The sequence below is a fragment of the Lethenteron reissneri genome, chromosome 22 (assembly GCF_015708825.2).
Source record: "Lethenteron reissneri isolate LAM-NWPU_2019-01 chromosome 22, ASM1570882v1, whole genome shotgun sequence".
Lineage (NCBI taxonomy): Eukaryota > Metazoa > Chordata > Hyperoartia > Petromyzontiformes > Petromyzontidae > Lethenteron > Lethenteron reissneri.
In genome coordinates this window covers 6,576,011-6,590,857 of record NC_083800.1, presented here as the reverse complement: position 1 = coordinate 6,590,857, position 14,847 = coordinate 6,576,011, and the positions used below count along the sequence as shown (strand labels likewise).

General features: G+C 48.4%; 1 protein-coding gene across 1 annotated transcript; it reads left to right on the top strand.

Moving 5' to 3' along the window:
- The first annotated feature begins 1,075 nt into the window (after window positions 1-1,075).
- On the top strand, window positions 1,076-9,445 carry LOC133345571 (dual specificity protein phosphatase 1-like). Its single transcript, XM_061556472.1, has 4 exons — window positions 1,076-2,148; window positions 4,974-5,116; window positions 6,744-6,963; window positions 7,505-9,445. The coding sequence occupies exons 1-4, from the start codon at window positions 1,422-1,424 to the stop codon at window positions 8,026-8,028; spliced, it is 1,614 nt and encodes a 537-aa protein (XP_061412456.1). The 5' UTR covers window positions 1,076-1,421; the 3' UTR covers window positions 8,029-9,445.
- The last annotated feature ends 5,402 nt before the right edge of the window (window positions 9,446-14,847 follow it).

Here is a 14,847-nt window from a genome sequence, read left to right as displayed (position 1 = left end):
GTGATGAGGTTGATCAGTTCGTTGTTGATTTTAAATCGTGTCCTGGTTTATGGCTGTTCAACGATGATGTGGACTATCGCTTGTAGTTTATTTACAGTTCTTATAAATTAGCATGCGGCCCCTTTGTAAATCCGCTACTGGATGAAAGGGCTCACTCCGCGCGCCGGTCCTGGAGGGCTATTTGACCATACTTCACCACGCTGGTCAACGCAGGTTCGTATCGAATGCTTTTACATAAATACATTGTAAACATAGGAAGGAAGTCGATATTGTTTCGATCGTATCGTAGTGTGAGGAATATTTTTTTTTTGCATTCGTCCTATCGACTTTCGAAAACTATCAATTTGAATATTGTGTGCCTATTTGAATAATCCACTAAATGTATATAGCTTTGTGTCGTAGTTAATTTACAAGCCTGACACTGCTGATGAGACCAAGTTGTTGGTCGGGAAAGCCAATCGGCTGATGTACTAATGCAATATTTCCCGTATACGTGGAGAGAGAATGGAGCGCTGTTTGCACTGTGTTTGTGATGATGGTGGTGCTGGGTGGATGGGTTGCTGCTGGTTCGCTACGAACCCAGCGACCCGGGGTTCGATTCCCGCTACGAACCTGCCGACTCAGGTTGGATTCCCGCTCACGGCCAACACCGGTGACGATTATCTGAACCGGTGCCGGGGCCTCCCCTAGGTCGACTCAGCCTCAAATGAGTAGCTGTGTAGTAAACATCGCCACTCGGGAAGAAACAAAGGCGGTCGTTGCGTGGTCCTGGCCATCCGGATGTGCAGTGCCGGCCAACATATGTGCTCGCTGACGGCACTTGCCCCACCAGCCTGCGCAGGCTGTACGGGGGACCTTTGTCTTTGTTGGGGAGGCGTGGGGGGTGACGGGGCGTGCGGTGCGGTGAGAGCGGGGCGGGGGCAGCCCGTAGGGGTGGGGGGGGGGAGAGTTGGGGGAGGGGAGGGGGGGTGACGTAACGCCCTTAATCCTTATATGGGTGGTGACGTCGGTTCATTGAGAAGAATGGTTATAAATGAGACGCAGGAAATGATTCAAGAGAGAGAAGCACACAACACAGACGCACGCTCGCTCACTCGCTCGCTCGCACTCACGCGGTGCGGTGCGGTGTGGTGTGAGCCCGACAGCTGCGGCGGCGGGGAGCGGGTTGTGACAGAGCGCAAGAGACGCGTATCTCTGCCACGCCATGTGTGGGGGGGGGGACCGCGTGTGACTGAGCCGAATTGTCCCGGCGTGTCTCGCTTGGCACATGGGCTTGTCCCCTTTCTCGGTTAAGGCTCCGTCCATTTGAACGACAATAACAACAACAACAACCACAGGCAACAAGCAGCAGCAACATCATCACGTTAGTTCGTTCCTGCCCCCGTTGACACCACCCACCAACCCACCGGCTCGCAGCAGCGATGGTGATCATGGATGTGTTCGAGACGGAATGGAGCCCCGTTGAACCACCGCAGCCCATCGACTGCTACGTGATACGCAAGCTGCTTCTGCGCGAGAGAGACGGGGAGAGCAGGGAAAAGGACGTGTCCAGTCCATCGGCTGCGATCAACACCGCCAACAACAGCGCCAGCAGCAACAACAACAACAATAACAGCACCACCAGCAGCAGTGCCAACAACATCATCATCACCACCTCCACTGGCACCACCACCACCAGCAGCGCAGCAGCAGCATCGATGACATCGCCGCCGCAACCATCATCACCATCCCTATCACCACCACCACCGTCGTCGCCTCTTGTGAACAGCAGGTATCTGCTGCTGGACTGCCGCTCGTTCCTGGCGTACAGCGCCTCCCATGTACGAGGCTCTCTCAACGTGCACACCAACCCCATCCTCCTACGCCGCCGCAGAAGGGGCATCCGTGCCACCAACGTGGCCACCTCTGCGGGGCAGGCGGAGGGGCAGGCGGCCGAGTCTGTGGCCACGACGTGGACGCTGCCCCTAGCCCAGCTGCTGCCCAGCACGGAGGCGAGGGCACGGCTCCTGGCCGGGCTCTACGCGGCCGTGGTGCTGGTGGACGAGAGGACGCGAGAGATGTCCGCCCTGCGAGCGGACAGCACCGTAGCCATGGTGGCTTTGGCGCTGGGCAGGGAGACCCGGGGGACCCCGGTGTACTTTCTGAGAGGTGAGCTCTCGGCCAAAAAGACAAAGATCTCTCACCTCCACCACCTCCACCTCCTACTCACACAGCCTTAACAGACTGTCGGGGCAATTGCTGTAAGCGAGCACGTCGTTATCAACACTTCTTACACGCGCACCAACACGCGCACGTGGGTGACCGTACTGACTGACGGGTTCGTTTGCTAACGTCAGTGGCGAGTGACACGTTTTCGCCAAACCCGCGCTGAAACGGCGGTGATGAAGCATGGTCAAGCATCTCCCACGACCCGCACGGTCTGTGTGTGTGCTTTGGGGCTGGCAACAAAAGGGACTGGGGTTGTCCGTATTGTCTGATTAAAATCTATCCATGTGGCCGTCGCCCCGGACGCGTTATCGGTCTTCTTGGTTGACATTCCGTCACGAGGCTTGTCCATCATTGGTCATTCTCTGGTGTGTCCCGGAGATGGAGAGATGAGGTCGGGTGGCGTTTTGTCGTTAAGAGATGGTTTGGAGGCAACGCCGCAGGGAGACGGTCCATCCAGCAGCGGATATACAATGTCTGATGCGTGTATGGAGGGATATTAGTCTGTCCAGGATGAGTGGCGTTGCAGGTAGTGGTTATCGCACTGCGTTATCGGAGCACGGACCATCTGGGGTTGTTTCGCGGGCCGCAGCCAACCTCGGTGGCGACTAAGTGGCACCTAAAGCGGTCCTGTGCGGCCCCATCTTCACCATTCTGCACTGACCAGCATGGTGAAGTATAGTCAAAACTATACGTGGGGTTGGGGGGGGGGAGCCTTTATCCAGCATTTTACTGACGAACGCTGACACTTTATTTTTGTAGCGACGTGCGTTTTAAAGAGAGCAGATGCAAATTTCTGGTTGAGGTTACACTAGTTTATTACTACCAGTTTCACTCTGTATGAAGAGTACATGTGGATTATGTTATATCCCACGAATTGTACAAGGGTTATCGCAGGGTGCTACTTGTAAATGCCAAACAAAGGAATGTGTGAGTGTAACCATTGGGGTGATGTCACTGTCGGTGGTACGTACAAGTGGAATGTCTGGTTTGTGTCTGGATTAACATTCGTGTCACCTGCTGGTCCCAGATTCAGCATCATCATTTCGTTCGTGTTTACAATGTGTGTGTGTGGTGAAGTCATTTATAGTAATTTTAGACTATGTCCACAATCCGTACTCTCTACAGGATTAAAATGATGTCATATTTACTCTTAAGACCTATTCACGGAAATGATATATCACACTACAGTACGTTGAACGTTTATATTTTTTACGTTAATATTGACGATGGTTAGCGTGTATACAACGTTATACAACCCTATACATTGTAAACAAACACGCGTGATAGTAAGATTATAACCTGCACGCTTGACTTTTTATATTCAAATTTGACCTCGACGTGTTGACAGTGGAAGCTATATAACCGGGGGTCAAAGTGCGATTTGACACGGGTTCAACGTTGTTTTCAGTGACTTTTCAATTTAACCGATGAATCCTAAATTTACGCGAATCATTAAGCCACAATCATTATTACTCGAAATTAAACGCATTACAATGGTTCTGCGCAAATCCCTTTGAAAAGTTGATTTGAACTATGTTAATTGGGCAAACAATAGCTTACCATTCATAATAACCCCGAAGCTGGTCTAGGTGTCATTGAACACAGTTCCGACCAGAAGCAAGAATCACAACAAAACCCCATTGGACACTGTGTATACACACGCCTTGCAAAAAGAGTACGCTTACTTACACGCGTGCACGAGCTCGCGGCCGTGGATCGAGGACTACATCCCCGAACGCCGGTAACATTAATTGGATTCGTCGCGTTGTTTGTGAAAGACTAGAAAAACAAACACCCCAAAAGGAGCGGCGCACCAAAGCCAAATAATGTTGGTTATCGTCACGCGCACAAGGGGTTTGCTCACCGACCAAATGCGCAGTCGGCGGCGTGCGCGTGACAGAACCGAGCACGCCGATCTTGTGAATGAGAGAACGCGTTAACGTGCAACGCATTCACGTTCTTCCACTGGGGCGACCTTGTTACATTTTAAACCAAAACAAAAGAGCCCTAAGCATCGGCAGAGATTGCTATGCTACTACTACTATTACACCATAAACAACACTGCATAAAAAAAATTGGAATGGGTCCGACTTATTTTGGGTACACTACTATTTGACGCCAGACCACACACCATTTTCGTCAATTCATAAAATTCCTCGTCTATTGCATAACAAAAGACCCTTGCCTCCTCTCGAATGGGCTCTCGCCTGCCCATGCGTCGCGTGCACGTGTGTATAGGTATATATTTATGCATGTAACATAAAATGTATGCATGTAACAAATATATACCTATACAGCCTAATTAATTAACACACGACAGCGAATTGCTACATTGTAAGACCCGCCGTCGGAAAGTAAGATGCACCCTCAAACTTGCGCCCGTTGTCAATATAGTTATTGAAATCTGGTGATGCACATAAACACACAACTAACGGATTAAAAGACGCACCATGTGTTGATCTACAATACTGGCAGGCAGGGAGGGAGGGTGGAAATGCGTCTAATATTCCAGAGAATACGGTAGTCGAGCGAGGGAGTCTTCTCGAGGGGGTGGTGGTGGTGGGGGGTGAATCTTGCAGCGTGGCCAAGAAAATACAAATTGCCTATCGGTGGCACCTGTGCAGGCCAGGTTGGCAAGCGCCTCCTACAGTCGCTGTGCCTTCACAGCTGCTGTGCGCAATGCTTTACGACTTGTTTGTTTTTTCTCTCTCATCATCCCCAGCTCACCAGCGTGATTATATTATATTTTCTTCTCTTCTCCCCAGGAGGATATGAGAAGTTCCACCGCGATTTCTCCGAGCTGTGCCTGGACTCTGCCTTGACCTCCCCGTGCAAGACCACTCCACCTGCCCTGCTGCCACCAGTGCCCATCCGCTTGCACACAGCGGGAACCCCAACCTACGACCAGGTGCATATCTCTTCGGCTCGCATGGACAGGCACATGCCACGGGGGGGGCAACTTTGTCAATCCCACCACTGGATGATAGCCTCGAGCTCCGCACGCAAATCTACACCTGCCACGCTGCCAGCCAGCGTACCAATGCCCATCCGCTTGTACACACAGCGAGAGAAACTCCCTCCCCCCCCGCCTTACCTAAAGGCAGGCGAATAGGTAAACCGTCTTGTGCGTGCACGTGCAGAGCCCCCTTTGTAAATCCACTGCTGGATGAGAGCCTCCCCGTGCCGTGCGGGGTCATGGGCACAATGTATTTTTTTTGCACTGCCATCTGCTGCCCATAACAAAGCTTACTGCCTTACATTGTGCTACATGGGGCCTTAGTGTTGCTTCATAAGCAAACTATTAACTCACAACTCCGATTTAGAACGGTTGACTACGTATGGTGTGAAAGAAGTTATGCATACATAAATAAAGCTCCGTCATACAAATACAGGTTATATGGGAAGGTTGTTAGGAATTTTCAAGGAATGAAAAGGTGAGCAACTTAGAGGTTCTTAACCGGACATGGGGATGAGAAAGTGTCGGACAAAGAGGTTGTAGGATGTAGTGGAATGAAGGAGGGCAGGTTATTCGGGCATGGTTTGGGAGTGCCCTACAGAGGTTGGTGAACAAGAGGATGACCAAGGGCCACGTGGTTGAGATACAGTAAGAGCATACCTCAAATTTTGAGTGTTGACTTTACAACTACGGGATGCTCTCGTAGGAATTTATGGCAAGGTGTGGTGGCCTTTTGACGTTAACACACTGAGGAATACCACGTGTGGTCTTATTGTTGAAGAAAGTACGGTTAGCATGCAGGCACTGCAAAATTTATGTTTGGTAGTTGTGGCCAAGCACTATGCCCGACTGAATTTTCTTCCTGATACACGTGTCATGTGTTCAACTAATTTTAGGCTGAGGGAATCTTAAGGGGGACCTAAACCACATTCAAACACCACTTTCCTTTGGTGTTCTCTGCCAGGAATAGAAAACCATGTCACCGGCATTGTAACAAAGTCCACTTACGTCACATTTTATCCTCGCTTTGTTCAAAAGCACACTGACGGCTTGACCTCACCTGCGTGTAAACATGTTGAAATGCCAAGCCAAGTATGCTTGTAATTCTGCGCTTTGGAGATCAGGGTTAGTTTGTTACACATTTTTTTTAAACTTCCAAATGTGAAAATGTCAGTAACAGGGCATTTTGCTGTATCCGTCTGTGCAACGCTTTGAGTGCTATTCACTCTTGTGCATGGGTTATGCTGCTTCCCTCCCACACATAATACCCATGAGAATGTGATTCACTCGTGATAATTCAGTCTCTTGATGTGGAATTTTAAATTATGGACAGTGGTCGTTATAAAATGGGTACGCCACAGTTCGTCGATCGGCAGGTCACGTGCGATCTGGGTCAAGCTTGTGTACTCCCACCTCTTCCAATGGAAGAGTAGGCCAAGATACCCTCTCTGAGGATCTCTCTCAAGCCCTTGAGCCGGCATGGGCATGAGAAAACAATTGCAGGGCTGTAACCTTAACCCGTTGCAAATATTATTGTTGTTATTTTTATTGATGCCAATGTTGTTGTTGTCTCATGCAGGGCGGTCCAGTAGAGATCCTCCCCTTCCTCTACCTGGGCAGCGCGTACCACGCGTCCCGCCGGGAGCTCCTTGACGACATCGGCATCACGGCGCTCCTCAACGTCTCGGCCGACCTACCCAACCACTTCGAGGGCCTGTTCACCTACAAGTCCATCCCCGTGGAGGACAACCACAAGGCAGACATCGGGGCCTGGTTCCTGGAGGCTATAGACTTCATCGGTGAGCCATCATTTCACACAGAATCAGAATCCGTATTTATCCTGCAGGAATCTGATGAGCTATGAAGCTCTTTTTCACGGATGTCCAATGTCATCTAATGAGTTTTTTTTTTTACAAGGGCTGTGTCTACCACACAAAAATACCACCTTGGCCGGTCCTGAATAGCATCTGTTATGTCCATAACGATAACCTAAATAGTTTGCTGTATTCATCAGTTGAATTCATGCTGCTGTATTTGATGGTTGCATACATGCACAGCTTACACGAAATAAAGGTGCAGTTGGACCAACAACAAGGCAGCGTGTTTGCCATTTTAGAGTTGACATTTCAAAGAATGCAACGTCGGGAATGACTAAATGTAGCAAATGTGGCATGACCACACCAACCAGTCACTACCAGCCCGGCCACCTTTTTTGTTGTTGTTGTTGCACTGCTGCTGCAGCCGTGGGAGGGCCACGCCTGCCGACTGGCGCCTTGCTTTCCCCACCAACAAGAGGTCGCCTTTTCCGTAACCTCTCCGTCCGTTCGTTTGTTTGCCCAGACTCAACGCGACGAGGCGGCGGCCGCGTCTTCGTGCACTGCCACGCGGGCGTGTCGCGCTCCGCCACCATCTGCCTCGCATACCTGATGAAGACCCGGCGGCTCCGCCTCGACGAGGCCTTCGAGTTCGTGCGCCAGCGGCGCAGCGTCATATCGCCCAACTTCAACTTTCTGGGCCAGTTGCAGAGCTTCGAGGTGCAGATCCAGCAACAGCAGCAGCAGCAGGCGGCCGTGCGGAGCCCCTGTTGCGCCCTGCCAGCGCCCGACGCCACCCAACCGCTCGCCGCGGCGCCCGCGACCGACGATTGTGTCGCCGGCGATCCGGGCTCCCGCTCGCCGGTGCCCTCCCTCCAGCGGGCCGAGCCCGCCGAGGACGGCGTGAGGGACCCGGGGCCCGGCCACGGCGCGGTCGCCGCCAAAGGCGCCGCCCCGTTGCAGGCGTTCAGTTTCCCGAGCCAGCCCTCGCTGAAGAGCGCCGACGCCATCGGTTTCGCGAAGCCGCTCTCCGCCTCGTCTCCGTGCTAGCGAGCGCACGCGGCGGCGGTGACCGGCAGGAAAGAAACTGTTTCGCGTTAAGGTCATCCGCTGCGCAAGATTTACGGACGCTATACGCCTCGCAGAGCTGCACTGGTCGTAAAATACAATAAGTAACAGCACACCCAGTGCGGATGCAATAACTGCCGATCAGATTTTTTTTTTCTTTTAATAGTGCAATATATTTATGTTACAGTATGTCAGCAATACGAGAATGGAGTGTTAAAAATGGACACACGAAAAGAACTGCTCGTCGAACGTGCACTTAAAAGCGTACACGGTGTATAAGCTACTGGACATTTAAACACGTACGGAAAAAGAAGCACGATTTACAAGTGCGCACCGCATGTCCGAAGTTCGTGTGTGCGGACGTATTCGAATGCAATCGACCTTACCGATTGACTTGTATTGTTTCAATCGGAGATAACAATAGGTTCCCCATAGCAATACAGTTGTTGTTGTTGTTTACTATAAGGGTACCGTAATTTGTTTGTGTTGCTTTAAACTCCAGTCTTTTACCACCCCTCCCCCCCCCCCCCTTTGTCGTGGTGGGGCTCGGTCACTCCGGGCGAGTATTAAAGCAATACTCTGGAATGCATAAACACTGTAAATGTGTCATTGTGTACTCTAGTTTGGTATTGTCAGTCATACACGTTTGCTCAGGTTGTATAATCTCCAGCCGAGTCGTAGAAAAAAAAATCTAAGAATCCAGCATGGGGCTGTAACTGGACACGAGTGGAGATTTAACTTATGAAAGTAACTCATTCGGAATGTTTTGATCGTCACGAAAAGAAAATCGCACCCGAATAATTTATATAACATATGCCTATATGTGTAAATGTGTGTGTGTATATTATGTGTGTGTGTGCGCGCGTGTGTTTTAGTACTACTTAGCACTGGATTAACTGATAGTAATTTTTTTTTTACAATTGTCGCCCTTCAAAAGCTGTCGGATCGCTATCTATAGATGTTCCAAAGACGGTCAAAATTGAAGACGCTTGGATTTGCATCCGTTTGGCAAAGTTGCAACGCTGACCGATCCCACGGTGTCAATTCTAACGATATTTCCACAGTGGGTGTCACAGTGGCATTACGAGTCTGGTTTCATTGTAAATAACACGTGTTACTGTAATAATTGTCCACAGGTGAGGCTTTTATGTGAGCTGAGAGCAATGTGACCTCTTCCATAAAGAAAACCCTGCAACACGCATTAGGGTATGAAGGCTTCGACAACTCTGAAGCTATGTATGTCTTATATACTTGAAAAACACCAATATATTCGTTTACAGGTTTCTTGAATTTGCAACTTGTTTAATGTTGTCTGTTGGTCAAAAACATTTGTGTGTTCCGTGTCGTACAACACAACATGCGTGGAATAAAATTTGATGTACGATTCAATATAACTTGTTGTTTTCCATTTCGGGTCCGTCTCTGTCGCTTTTACTGCGCTCTGAGGCCTGGCAGCCAACGTTTGAAATGTATACCTACATTGCGGCGTATTCGTTGGTTTCCAATTTGAAAACAAAAATATCTTCACATTTTCTCCACACTGAAAGAGGATACGAATGCAGATTTCGAAAGCTGCTGAAATAACGCAATTACTACTATTTTACTATTTTTATTAGATAAGGCTTACTGAACTATACAGCTCTTTTTCAGAAAGCGACCTGGTCACAAATCACATCTCAATAAAGTGGCTTATCATGTGGCAATTTATAGCAGCCAAATACTCTGAACGCATTTTTCTAGATGTGGAGAGAAAAACTGGAGAACCCGAAGTAAAATCTACCTGACCACAGGGAGAAAACGCAAACTCCGAATGTACATTAATGAGGGTCGGGATTGAAACCAACGACCTCCTGCGTACCAGTTCACATGTCGCCCCCAATGTGGCGAAATTAGAGAGGTACACTGCTGGGAATGTGCTCAGCAAGTGTCTGCACCAACACGAAACAACATAACTTCTAAGAACTGATGCACGCCAATATCTGGCACACGTTTTATATAATTATATACGTAGATATTTAACGCAATGTTCTACACGTCGGGTGATAAAAGGCGATACTGTATATTAAAACGGAAAAAAAGAGGAGCGACAGCACAGTGGTTGACACACTGCGGTATGAACCCGGGGTCCGGGCAGAGGTCGCAACCGGGTACCCGATACCCGTACCCTACCCGATACCCGGCTACCCGTACCCGGCCGGGTACGGGTAGCCGTTTGCGACCCTGGTGCGGCCGGGTACGGGTACGGGTAGGCCGTGAGTCACTGGTGAGTAACTGTTGTCACTCATTGTCACTCATTTCGGGTAGGGTACGGGTACCCATTTGCGACCCTGGTGCGGCCGGGTACGGGTACGGGTAAGGAATCAAAACCAGTTTGCGACCTCTGGGTCCGGGCTAACATCGTCTCCGAGTGATGTCTGAACCGGTTCTGGGCTTCTCACCCCCCCCCCCCCCCCCACTTTCACCAATCTGCACTGACCGGCGTGGTGAAGTATGGTCAAACAATTCCCATGGCCAACACGGCATGGGGGGCGGGGGGGGGGTGGGTAGGCCTTTATCCAACATCGAATTGACAAAGGTCAGATGCAATCATAAGAGGAATTAGTTTACATACATCGTACAGACGACAATATTTTAGCTCACAAAGCCACAGGGTTTTATCCGAATATTAACGTTTGTAGTAATGTACCGCACGTTTCAAATTCGGTCAAATGGCGCGGGCTGCCTTATTTCTCAATGGAAAAAAAAACCCGCGCGCCCTCGGCTTAACTTGGACGAATGGCCCTAAACCTTTGGAGCACAGTAGTAGTATTGTTATTGTTATTAACCTCATCCTCTCCTTTGCAGGAACAGCAGGAAGCCGGGGGCGGGACGTGGAGTAGGGAAGTGGTTGAGATAACCTTGGGGGGGTGGGGAGGGAGGAGGCTCTCACGGTGCCTTCTGTTTTGTGGCAATTTTATTTTGCTTCATGGATACTCCAAAATGAATATACAGTTATTACTTATTTATCCATGTCGGCCAATATCGTATTGGCCGAAGCAAAACGCGATGCATGGTATTTGTTAATAAAAAAGAAACGAAATCTAATTTCATACACTCCAGCCATTTACCTTGCTGCAGTGAGCCATAACATTAACGGAGAATTTTCTAATATGTAGTAGGGTCATAGATTTAGACACAACATTTGCATACTTTGTGGCCAATGGGTTGTGCATAGCTGATTACATCATTGTAAAATATTGTACTCTAGATTTGTTTTTGATGCCTCGAATATATAGGTCAACCCGAGGAGATGGAGTGATGAATTCAGCTCGGGTTCAGCAAGTGCTGGCGGAATCGTCCGTCAAAGGATCGTGAGATATCGTGACGACTTGGGGGGGGGGGGCCTTTAACCATGAGCATCAAACAGACTCCGATCATCCTTGCAGCATCTTTTGGCGAGCCATCGAACAAAGACGGTCACTGCATCGCGCGCTTTCAGATACGCTTCTGCGGCCGTCTGGAACGCACTTGCGATATTCGGAAGCCACTGGAGCTATGCACTTTTGAATATAGATTGAAAACTATTTTTTTAGAACTGCTTTTGTGTTTAGTGTGTTGTCCTTCCCCCTTCACCTCCGACTAGCACGGTTGGCTATATACGGTGCGAAAGAAGTTCAACGTACATACATTAATGGCAGCTAATAATGAGTTTATAACATGTTCTAGTTCACTAGTCAGTAGTGCAGTGGTTAGTGCACTGCATGATCTGAGTTTGATTCCCGGATAGGGATAATATCAGTGGCGAGTGAGAGTGATCTATAACTCAGTCTTGGCACTGCCTCCCATCCTTCATCTGAGTGTCGCAGCAGATATCACGCTGCAATGAGCAATGAAGAGACAAGACAGATGTGGCCAACAAGTAAGAATAGACTAAATAATAATACACAAACAAAACAATTACAAAATCAATACATATACATGGAAAGAGAGAGGGCGTGTATTTATGCCAGAACAAATTGTGTCACAACAGTTTCACTGGTGAAGTATGGTACAAAAAAAACCATGACTGACATGGCATGAGGATGCTTTCACCCAGCAGTGAATTAGGAAATCTCTCTTTAGCGAGGGAGGTCTGTAAAATGCAAGGTAAGTTACAAATGTATGGATGAGCTGTTCAAAAACCTTTTTTTTTAACAATGATAAAAATAGGTGGTTTAAAGATCACACCACATAGTCACTTGAAATCCCACGTTCAAATGTTGGGTTTCAACTCACCTATGTTTAGGTGAGTTGATCTCTGCTCAATCACCAATGACTGCACGAAATGAATAAAATTTAGTTTTTTACTTAATTTTGCTAAATTCCAGCTATGAGAATTAAAGATATGAGACCTGCTGACTGGCATTTAATGACAATGTCTCTGTCGTAGGGAATGTGGGGAAATTATGTAATACATGATGTGGGATACAATTAGTAATTCGCAAGGATCTCAGAAGTCGATATGTGTCATCTCCTTCCAGGGAGTGGTTCTGAATGGACAATATGTCTATTCAGAAGCACCCCATGACATTATTTCAAGGCACCAATTTGAATAAAAAGTAAGCTAAAGAGAAATAAATGTACAACTTAGCCAGTAACAACAGGCGTAAAAATATATACCAGTAGTGTGAACATATGGCAGAAAAGGTGCAAGGATAATTTATGATTAGAATGCTGCAACATTGAGACTGTTGATAAAAACATGGCAATAAACAGTATCCCATCCTCCCAAAAGGAAGGCCTTGATGTGGTTTCGTAAAATAAATTTTCTTAATTTCTTCGGAAAATATATTTTTTTAATTAAAAAAATAAAATAAACTCCTGGAAAGAGTTCACAGGATTTCAGATAGAATACATAAGTATCAAGATTGTGTGTGAAGATGAATAATATATATCTTTTTAAGTATTCATTTATTTTAGTATTTTGCTGAACTTGTGAAATTTATAGGAAAGTACAAAATTCGTTCAAACAGTTTTCATTATTTATGAAGTGCATGCGTAATTAAAACACTTAATGTCATAATCCGCGTCTTTACGGTCTTGAGGATGAATCAATCATCGATTGATCTCCTAGCACAGGTCTTTTGTGGCAGTGGTAACCTAGTGGATGAGGTAAGATACCTTCTGTCTAATAGCCCTGATTTTAGGATAATGTTCGGCTCCATCTATATATATAAAATCGTTCATGTCTGTCTGTCTGTGTGTGTGTGTGTGGATTTCGGCCCATACGCACTTTCATTGGACGACGGTTGCCCCTGGCAACGGCTAGCCACGCCTTCGCCGCTTTCATTGGACCTGGCAACGGCTAGCGACGCCTTCGCCAAAGGCTGCAGTTTCATTGGACGGCGGTTGCCCCTGCCAACGGCTAGCCACGCCTTCGCCACTTTCATAAGCTCCGTATTTAATTAAATAATAGCCATTACACAGTATTGTTGGAGCGCTGAGGGGGGGGGGAAGGCACGCCACCCGTACCCTGCCTCTTCCAAGCCGACAATTTTAGGCGAGGCCGCAGGCTTTGCACGCTACTAGGCCTCGACACCCACCACGCCACTCTGAGGTAAATTCATCAAAGTTTTTCCTACTCTTCACTACACCCCCACCACAATGTGTTCTATTAATATTACTTTTAAACCCAACGCGCCAACAATCGATTACTTTAATGTTCACTGTACAAATACTCATTAAGCTGGGTGAGCGTACTGCCAGTCTATCATGTACACTGTAGCCTGCTTATTAAGCTCGGTGAGCGTACTGCCACTCTATCATGTACACTCTAGCCTGCTTATGAAGCTGAGTGCGTGTACTGGCAGTCTATAATGTGGACTCTTGCCTGGTTATTATAATCGATTCTTTATATGTTCTTTGTACAAACAGTCATTAAGCTGCTTGAGCGACCCCAGTTCGATTCCAACTCACGCCCACCACCGCTGACGATTATTTGAAACGGACCTGGCCCTCCCCTAGGTCCACTCAGCCTCAAACGCGTAACTGCTGTCGTGTGTGAACATCGTCACTGGGGAGACAAAGGCGGCCGGGCATCGTGGATCCAAGTCCCGGGCGAAGCCGGGTCATGTGTATGTGTGTTTATGTGTATGTCTGTGTGTCTCTATGTATGTGTGTATGTGTATGTATGTGTTTGTGTGTTTACGCTCGCATTACACAAATGTGTTGCAGGTCTAAGGCGTTCCTCGCGCAGCATTGCCGCTTTATTATTGCAGTCGTTTACTGCCGTGCGCACCCTGAAAGTCGTGTGTGTCTGCAGCAAGCGCGTGTATGTGTTCCTATGGACGCGCGCGCGTGTGTTGTGTAGGGGGAACGGTAGTGTAGTGCTTAGCGTGCTGTCTGTGTCTGTGTGTGTGTGTCTGTGTGTGTGTCTGTGTGTGTGCGTGTGTGGTGTGTGGGGAGCGATAGTGTAGTGCTTAGCGTGCTGTCTGTGTGTCTGTGTGTGTGTGTGTCTGTCTGTGTCTGTCTGTGTGTGTCTGCGTGTGTCTGTGTGTGTGTCTGTGTGTGTGTCTGTGCGTGTATGGTGTGTGAGGAGCGGTGGGTGTAGTGCTTAACGCTACGCTGCGCTACCAACCCGGCGAACCGAGTTCGATTCCCGCTCACGGCCACCACCGGTGACGATTATTTGAACCTCCCCTAGGTCCACTCAGCCTCAAACGAGTAACTGGTGTTGCGTATTAACATCGGCACTGGGGAGACAAAGGCGGCCGGGCGTGGTGGATCCAAGTCCCGGGCGAAGCCGGGTCATGTGTATGTGTGTATGTGTTTATGTGTATGTCT